We start from the raw sequence: 9,327 nt of genomic DNA, 5'->3' as shown, positions 1-9,327 counted from the left end.
ATTTTTTGGATGGGGAGTGACTCTTACTACTTACTATACCAAGCTCTTTCAGATACTCTCAGCCAGGAACACAGAATATTAATATTAGTACTAGCAGTCCTTATTTGAGAAAAGAATCTCAAAAATTGATATTCATCTTCAATAAGAAACACACTGTGAGAATGAATATTTGTGAGGAAACTTTTTACCACTGGGTATTAATTTTAGTAACAACTTACACTTATTTACCACCTATCATTGTTAAGTACTTCATCCGTATGACCTCATTTTATTCTCACAACCACTTCATGAGGTTTGAATGTTATCCCCATTTTAAAGATAAGAACAATGACACCTGGAGATAAGTTGCCACTGAAACACTGGGCCTCAACCATTTAGGAAAGGCTGTACCAAGGGGACCTATGTGATGAAGTTCCAGTATTTCCTTCCTCCGTACAGCTTTGAGTTTCAGAAGTTGCACGTCCTCCAGCCTCTGGTTGGAATCGGGGTTGGGGGTGGGGGTGGTGAAGGGGAGGGAGGATTCCTTACTTCTCTGAGCCAATCATAGAGTCCCATTCACCTGTCCAGGGATCGGCTTATGCACAGGCATGTGCCTTAATTCCAGTCAGTGAAACATAGTGAGGGGAGGGGAGCCTTTGGTGGAAGGTGGGATGAACTCCTGGGAAATGTCTATTCACTCATAAAAAATGACACAAGAAAGATGGGCTGCTGCTTCTACTCAGTGGCGTTGTGTCTGCATATGAGGCCTGGAAGTTGTGGCAGCCTTCTTATAATTAGGAAGCAAGTCAGCACAGGCACGATCAAAAGTAATGAGGATGGGAGGACGAAAAATGAAAATAACCTGAGTTTAAAGCTACTAAATTAACCAACTTGGAAAACACCCTACCTTGGGACTCGAGATCACAAATTTTCTTTATTGTTTAAGCTCGTTGAGTCAGAGGATCATGTCCCTTGCAACTAAAGGCCTCCTCATTAACATACCACCATATAAAAAGATCAAAGAAGAGAAAAGTGAGTGGAAAGATTGGTAAAACTAAGAAGTCCGTGTTCAGCTTGTTTAGCAGGAGGGGATATGGGCAGGGGCAAGGGTGTTGGGAGAAGGGCTCAGGGGGCCAGGCCGTACTATCTCTGTAACTGTCAGCAAGTCTGAACTACTCTAGGCCTCCATTTCATCGTCTGTAAAAAGAAGTGAGTGGACGAATCCTCTGAACCACGTATGACTTTCTCTGAAATGGAGAAGTTGAAGACACTTCACTTCCCACAGCGAAAAGCAGGGGTCCTCAACCTTGATGCATATTGGAGACAGCTGGGAAGCTCTCAAAACTATCCAATACCCAGGCCACAACCCAGAATGATTACAAAAGAATCTGAGAGGGGTAGAGGGAGGCAGGCATCAGTCCTCGTAAAGCTCTCTAGGTTATTCTGATATGTAGCCAAGGTTGAGGACCACTGGCTTAGAGGGATCCTATAAACCCAGTAGTGGGTGCCCACTCATGGGCAGAAAGAGGGACGGGTCCAGAGGCAGGAAATCAGCAAAACTGCATATAAGGTATTGCTCTGACTTTGGGATCCTTGCCCATGATCTAGAGGGTTTGTTTAGGCCACAACTCCCAGAAGCTGCTAAAACAAAACAAAAAAACAAAAAAAAAACTCTGTGGGGAACCTGGCGATGAAAGCTGAAAAGGAGGCTCTCTCTTTGGGGCCTGGAGGATCACCCAGACTCCATGAAGATGCACAGTCTGCTAACTGCACTAGGGATTTCCAGACCTTCAGTGTGGGGATAAACTAAAAGGAAAGCCATAAATCTAGAAGAGAACAAAGTCCTTCCTTAAATAACTAAATTAAGCCTTATTTCTCTGGAACAGAATATCATGCACCCCAAATTCAAGCCATTCTCCATGTTAAACTTTAAAAGCAGTGTTGCTTCTGCTATGAGGTGAGGTATCAGGATATGAAATATGGTTGATTCTGTTCAATAGGAAACACTCAGGAACAGCTTGCTCTTTGACCAGGCTCTCCTCCTTCAGTTCACGTGCAGCCCAGGACAAGCCAGTGGTGGGTGGAGCTGGCATAGGTGACCAGCAAGAGCTGACCAGAGTCATGCCTTCCTGGCAATCACTCCCTCTTTAAGAAAGACAAATATCATATGATATCACTTATATGTGGAATCTAAAATAATTGTACAAATGAACTTATTTACAAAACAGAAGTAGAGTCAGGGATGTAGAAAACAAACTTAAGGTTACCAGGGGGGAAAGGGGTAGGGAGGGATAAATTGGGAGATTGGGATTGACATATACACACTACAATATATAAAATAGATAACCAATAAGGACTTATTGTATAGCACAGGGAACTCTACTCAATATTCTGTAATGACCTATATGGGAATAGAATCTAAAAAAAGAGTGGATATATGTATATGTATAACTGATTCACTTTGCTGTACTGCAGAAACTAACACAACTTTGTAAATCAACTATACTCCAATAAAAAATATTTTTAATTTAAAAAAAAGGAAGGAGGCAGCTAGGAAGGGAAGGTCTTCAGGGGAGACTTCAAGGAAGAAGTGGAAAGGAAAACACTAGGCAAAAATTCACTGTCTACAAAAACAAAAACTTTTATTTAAAAAAAGCAAAAGAATAAAAAATATTTTTAAAAAGAAAAAACAATCACTGTCCGGCCTGGAAGTCACTGTTCCAGGCCAGCTCAACCTGCCACGGGACCTTGAACAAGTCACTTTCCCTCTCTGAATCTGAGTGTCTTTAATAAAGGCAGACATTTGCATCCCATGGTCTTCAAGGTCCCTGTCAGACCCATATTTAATTTTTCTCCAACCTGTGGGAGGAGGGCTCTCTTCACCCAACCATCAGCATGAACAGAGAGCCAGAGAAAATTTCATGAGTAAGTTTCAGAGTAAATTTCAGAGTAAGTTTCATGAACTCCAGGCCTACAGAAGTCAGGCAGACAGCACAGAAGAATGCAGCAGGGGTGACAAAACAAGCAAGTACCTCTGTACCATTTTTCTAGATTCCACGTATATGCGTTAATATACCTATTTGCAGGGCAGGAATAGAGACATAGACATAGAGAACGAACATGTGGACACTGGGGGAGGGGGGAAAGGGAGGGGGGACGAACTGGAAGATTAGAATTGACATATATACACTACCAAGTGTAAAATAGATAACTAGCAAGAACATGCTATAATGCACAGGAAGCTCAGCTTGGGGCTCTATGAAGACCTAGGTGGGATGTGGGGAGGCAGTGGTGGGAGGGAGGTCCAAGAGGGAGGGGATATATGTATACATATAGCTGATTCACTTCACTATAAGGCGGAAACTAACACAACATTGTAAACATTGTAAAGCAACATTGTAAAACAATTATACTTTTATAAAGTATACTATTATAAAAAATACTATAATTTTTTTTAAATTATACTTTTAAAAAAAGCAAGTATAGCCCATGTATAAAGGAGGCAGCTGCTACTCAACTCCAGGTAACTGTCACCATGAGGAAAGACCTTGCAACTTTTTCAGAAAAAAGGAAATCTAGATTTTTTTTTTTAATGTAGCCTGCTGATGGTCTGCTCTTGGAAATAAATTCTCTTTAAAAAAAAAAACAGAGAAAGAAACCAAAAAACAGTATCAAAAAAAAAACATCTGCAGCCAGATACAGCCTGTAGGCCTATAGTTTACAACTTCTGATCAAGAGGCTGTTACGATATGATTAAATTTGTTTTTCATAATTGGGCCTTTCTAGGTTGGTCATTTATTCTCCCTTAGGTTACACTGTGCAGAAGACATTTTTGGCATTTTAGGCAAGAACTGAAACTACAACTTTGGTTCCTAGACCTGCTGCCTCATACCCCAAGGAGCTGAGCTCCCCCTCAGTCTGGGACTGATGCCCACTGCCCCTCCCTACACCCTCCATGCAGCTCCAAGCTTTGCCCCTGCAGGGGGGAGCCGGATCTCAGGAGGTAGAAGCCACTTCCCACACCATCCCTTCCCCCATTTCAAAGACTCTCGAGAGGTGGTCCCCAAGATAAACCTGACCCAGCAGAGAGTACACGTTATGAGCAGTCAGCACAGATGGGGACAGTCAGGGGGACAGTCCCAGCAGCTCAAGTCACTGCCTCTGGACCCCAGCCCCAATGATCAGGAGGTGGAAATTCTCACTAATGAGACTGGGACCACGTGAATACTTTCAGGTGGATCCAATTCCTGGTCCAAACTAACCTTGCTCAGTTGTTCTTAAAACAGGAGAATATCAGTTGATGGTTTCTTATTTAACTCACTGTGGCTTTGAGAAAGAAAACATACTCAGATCTTATATCAAACATTTTTATTTTTAAAGTGAGAAGTTCACAAAGGATAGCTATAGGAGAGTGAAATATTTAGAGCAGAAAAGTTGTGGGTGCTAGCCAAACTGCAAATATTGTCATAGCAGAGTTATTCCACTAGTACGCTTCCAGCATGGCAGACCACGTGTTAAAATTAACTGCATTCTCGGAACACCTCAGTGGACGTGCACAATGACAGAAGCAAACATTCAGCGGCTCCTGTTCTGAAGATTTTACAGAATGGATTTAGGCACACTCCAAAACAAGTATATTACAACACACCCCAAACAGTTCACGTCCATTAAAAGAAAAATGTTGACTTTAAAGATATTGGTAGGAAGACTTAAAATAACAAGAAGAATATAGGCAAGAAACAGAAATGGCTACTTTTATGTGCAAGGTACTGGATTCTTAAATTGAGAATCAGTGCCAATCCTCACTTCCAACATCACATCGAAAAAGTGTGGCAGAAAAATGAGTCACCTTCAATATGAAGGACGCGAGTTGTGTACATTGACAACACTCTTGAAGATACAACAGTTTTGCAGGAGGAATGCCAGCATACAGAGTGGGCCTTCTTATGAGGCCAAACGCTCACAGGTTATCCGATGACCCTTCACACACTCCGGTTAAGCAACTACAACATTCTGGTTTAATCAAGGCACTGGCAAGGAGTGATCCTTGACGTGACACAGAGTCCCTACAAGTTGTTGGCCAATGATGATGGCATGGGTATTTTGGTCGGGCAGCATCTATACTGAGAACCCAAGCATAGTACCTTGATCACAAGCAAGGTCACTTATCCCATTAGGACTGCAAAGCCAGATTTGCTTAAGCTTTCCCCAAATCATGATTTTTGTTAAGTCACGTGTGAACAGAATCAATCTTGATTCCCCAGAATTATAATTCACTTTCCCCAGTACCACCCAACACTCCTAAAGTTTGTTTGCGTTTTTCTCTACAAGAATACATAGAATGGATGTTTTTCTCCCCTCTACAAATTACTTCCCTGGGAGAGAACTGTAAAACCAACTTAAAACCACAAAATAACCTTACATTTTCTCACCGACAGTTAAGTATCAGACCTCTCGCTCCTACTCTGACCTGAGCTGCAGAGCCCTTTGGGTATACTTTTCAGACATTCCTCATACCATTAACACAGCTTTCTGTCACCATCCACTGTCCTTCCTCAACCTTTTCTTGCCCAACGGGAAAGCCAGTGAATTGAGAGGGAAGGAGAAATGGGCATTGACAATGTATTGCTTTTATAAAAATAGGCTTACCAGGCTGTTACTTGACCCTCCACAGCAAAATGGGGCAGCACCATCCATATAGAACCCCACACTAAATTCTCAAGGGGCTATCTTTTTTGTAGCCAGGTCTCAAAAGTTCCAAGCTAAACCTACTGAAGGAAAGTAGCAATGCCTTCCTAATATTAAGCAACACAGACCTAGAATTACATGGGCAATAAGGTCAAGACCAGCCGCTAGGTTGCTTCATTCATCGGTAAGAGGACAAGTTCTCCATCCTCCCCCAGCTCTGCCATTCTGGGAAGAGCCCGCTGGCCAGCCTCGGGCTGCCGAAGACCGTCGACTCCAGCTCGGCCTTGGGGGACGCCTGGTGGAAGGTGCAGTCCTGGGCTGCCCTCTGCGTCTGCACTCCATCAGGTTTCCACTGCGCGTGGACAATTCTGTAATTCTGACCCTCATTGTTGTCCCAGAAGACCCGCCCGTTAGCATAGTATGAGATGCAGAACTCAATTTTCTCCTTCGTTGGGATGACGGAGGGTAGGTCAATGGCAAACGAGAAGGTGTCACTCTCGGAGCCACCATACACGTTTTTCATGTAGACACAGTCCACATCCGTGTAGCTCTGCCAGGTATCAAAAGTGATCCGGATCTGAACCTTCTTCTCAAAGCTCATGTTTTTCACCTTCACAGTCCCCGTCACCGTTCGCTCTTGCAAAGAGCAGTTCTCCAGGCAGACAGAGTTCTTCTGGAAGTGGTTCCGAAAACTTAAGTAATCAGCTGAAGGTTGAGGGAAATCTAAAATCAAGTTTTTCTCCTCGTGGAGTTTTAAGCCTGAGGAGATGTCGTTCAGGTCCAAGAGGTCAAACTGGAGATCCCACACTGGTTCTTCCGGAAGGTCCGAGAAGACGTGGATGGCAGTGAGAGAGAGGCCCTTGGAGTCCGCAAACACCACCCGCTTCTTGGCTTGGTTGTGTGAAGGCTTCCAGTCGTTCTGTGTTTTGGCTTCCTGTTTTATGTTGAGACACGGCTTCAGAGGCTTTAATTTGTTCACAAAATTTCTTCGTTGGAAGTCATCATAAGGGCCCAGGAAGCTCTTCAGAGGTGGGGAATGAGCCAGGCAGAGCCTCATAGCCACATCCACAGGCATGACCGAACTTGTCAAAGGCCGTGGATCTAAAACCTGGATCATTCTGGAATACAAAAAGAAGAGAGGTTATCATCTGCACCTGGAATGCACTTCGCCTGGTCCCAAACATATCTGTACTATTTTTGTTAGCTAAGTTATAGCCAGCACAGTAAGCTTCAAGGAGGTGCTCTCATATGTAGTGAAGGAATACAGTATTAGGTGATGACAGCTGCATCTTATGTTTGGGCTCTACCCTTGACTGGCTATAGGCCATGGGTTAAAACACGTGGGGTCTCAGTTTCTCCATCTGAGACATAAAAGATTTGGATGCGATCATCTCTAATACAGCTCTAAATCCATTTGGTCTGTTCTGGACCAGTGGTTCTCAAACCTGTCTGTTCACAATGGCCTAGGAAGTTGGTTTTCTTCCTTTTTCTTTAATGCCGAATCCTAGGACTTAGAGCCACTAATGCAGAACCTCTGCGAACGGGGACAAGGAGGTAAATATGTTCTTAAAGCTTCCCAGGTGATCTAATGACCAGATAGGCTCTAGAACCAAAGCTCTCCCTCAACTGCGCTCCCTCAACTGCTTTGATGATTTTGCTATCGAATTGATTACACTTCTCTGGAATAGTAATCCACTTAAAAAGAAAAAAACAGCAATAAAAATTCTCATGGAATGGTTTTGAGAGTGAGGGGCTAGAAAGAGTGAATCAGAGGATTATCTTTGCACTTTCATTATCATGCTCTTCATCATTTTACACAAATAACCCACCGAAGTGCAAGTCAGCAATCGGTGAACTTAAAAAGAAACTTTACCTAATCTGTATTTCACAAAGAAAGACATCCATGTCAAGTCCACATTTAAGTGGAAAAAGCTGATGACCTGAAAATGGGGCTGTTTTCAACATATGCTATATATATGAACTTATAAATGTTGAAAAGTGTAATAGGAAGCACAACAAAAAGATAACAATTATCTCTGGGTGGTGGGTGATCTATTTTTGCCTTTGTACTTTTTTGGTATTTTCTAATGTTTTGGCAATGGATATTTATAACCAGAAAGATAATAAAGCTATTTAAAATTTAAACATAACTATGTTCCGCAATACTAAATCAAGAAGTATCCATCAAGAAGGATATTTTTTCTGGCCTTTAGCCCTGAGTATATTGCCAAGCTTATGGACATTTTTCCCCTATCCTAGCCTTCAGATAAGAGGTGTGTGTATACTGTATGTGACATTTCTCAGTCTGGCTTTAGTAACTTTCTTCCCAGCAGCTCTAAGCACAAAGGCAAATGGTCCTTATCATAAGATGGATAATAAAAGAACATTCAGAGAATTTACTTTATTAGACTTGGGATTTTTCTGGGAGACCTACAAACTTAGAACAAACAAATGAAAGTGAAAGTTATATTTGTGGCTCTAATAATAGTGAACGGGCAGGATTTTTAGAGAGGTCTGCTAAGTTATGCCTAGAGGAGCTATTTAAGTAGTTTTGCAGGGGGCGGGGGTGTTTGGGAGGTTTGTTTTGTATTTTCATATTTTGCACTTATAGAAAGACAGTTTAAGGATACGGAGATTTCCCTGGAATTTAAGTCCTGCCCCAGAGTTTAAAAATAATCATTTGCTCAAACTCTGAGACTGAGTTTTCTATGGCAAACCGTCATAAGAAGAACGGAAGAGGACCAAGGAATGCGAACATCGTCCTGTAGTTATTCCCAAAGCTAAACTACCCAACCAGCAATCTCAGAGTGCTATTCCCACGAGTTAAGCGGCCCGAGTCCTTGAGACATCTGTGCAGGACCAAGAGATACGGTCGGAATCCATGAGGGAATCAGAACTCAAGCTGACTCACGTTAAGACAGTTTCTGGTTTAAGATGCCGTTTACCAAAATCAGCTCTGCCTAAGAAGCACAGAGCAAATCTCCACACCTCCGAGGCCTCCCCGGTGCCAGATTCCAAGTCAGCAGCCAGTCAACCCGCCCTCCCCTAGGGTCTTCATGTGCGGTGATGACAGAAGGAAAACGCAGCCCAACCTCCCTGCAGCTGCGCGCTCCCTGTGCTCCGGGGCGGGGAATCTACAGGGAACCTACCTGGTGCAGCTCATTAGGCAGAGGGGCGGCGGGACTCCGCTGCCTGCGCGAGTTCGCACCCGGCTCCCAGCAGCCCCGGCTTGGCTGCAGCTCTGGCGGATTGCGGGTGCAGCGCCGGAGAGGCCGCTTATCTGCTCGGGACCACGTGAGCCGACGGCTGGGACCAATTGCCGGGCCGCGAGCTCGACGGCGCGACCAACCAGCGCTCAGCTGGGGCGCGAGCCCTCGCCCGGGACGTGACGGTGGTAACGCAGGACTCGCGGGGCTCTGGGGGCGCTCGGAGAACCCTGGCCAGCTGGTCTGAGTCGCGTTAACAGGAGCCCCGGGCGAAGCGCCGTGGAGGCAGCACCGTAGCGCAAGTAGCGGGTGCAGGCCAGGAGGGAATGCAGCAAACCTGCCCCAGGCCGGGCGCCAACACAGCGGGGCTGCGGGGAAGGAGATGCCTTTCACTTCTAGAGGCTTCTGTATACAGTTAATCTGAGCGCAGAACGTTGTGGCTTGTTCCAAATGT

General features: G+C 44.3%; 1 protein-coding gene across 1 annotated transcript; it reads right to left on the bottom strand.

Moving 5' to 3' along the window:
* Positions 1-4,332: 4,332 nt before the first annotated feature.
* PPP1R3C (protein phosphatase 1 regulatory subunit 3C) lies at positions 4,333-8,913 on the bottom strand. The gene is made up of 2 exons (XM_024739538.1): positions 8,817-8,913; positions 4,333-6,785 (listed from the first exon to the last, which is right to left on the bottom strand). Exons 1-2 carry the CDS (start codon positions 8,828-8,830, stop codon positions 5,846-5,848), a joined length of 954 nt encoding a protein of 317 aa, XP_024595306.1. The 5' UTR covers positions 8,831-8,913; the 3' UTR covers positions 4,333-5,845.
* Positions 8,914-9,327: the final 414 nt, after the last annotated feature.

This window comes from Neophocaena asiaeorientalis, unplaced genomic scaffold (genome assembly GCF_003031525.2).
Source record: "Neophocaena asiaeorientalis asiaeorientalis breed wild unplaced genomic scaffold, Neophocaena_asiaeorientalis_V1.1 scaffold597, whole genome shotgun sequence".
Lineage (NCBI taxonomy): Eukaryota > Metazoa > Chordata > Mammalia > Artiodactyla > Phocoenidae > Neophocaena > Neophocaena asiaeorientalis.
The sequence above is the reverse complement of the archived record's forward strand: the minus strand, read 5'-3'. Positions and strand labels throughout refer to the sequence as shown.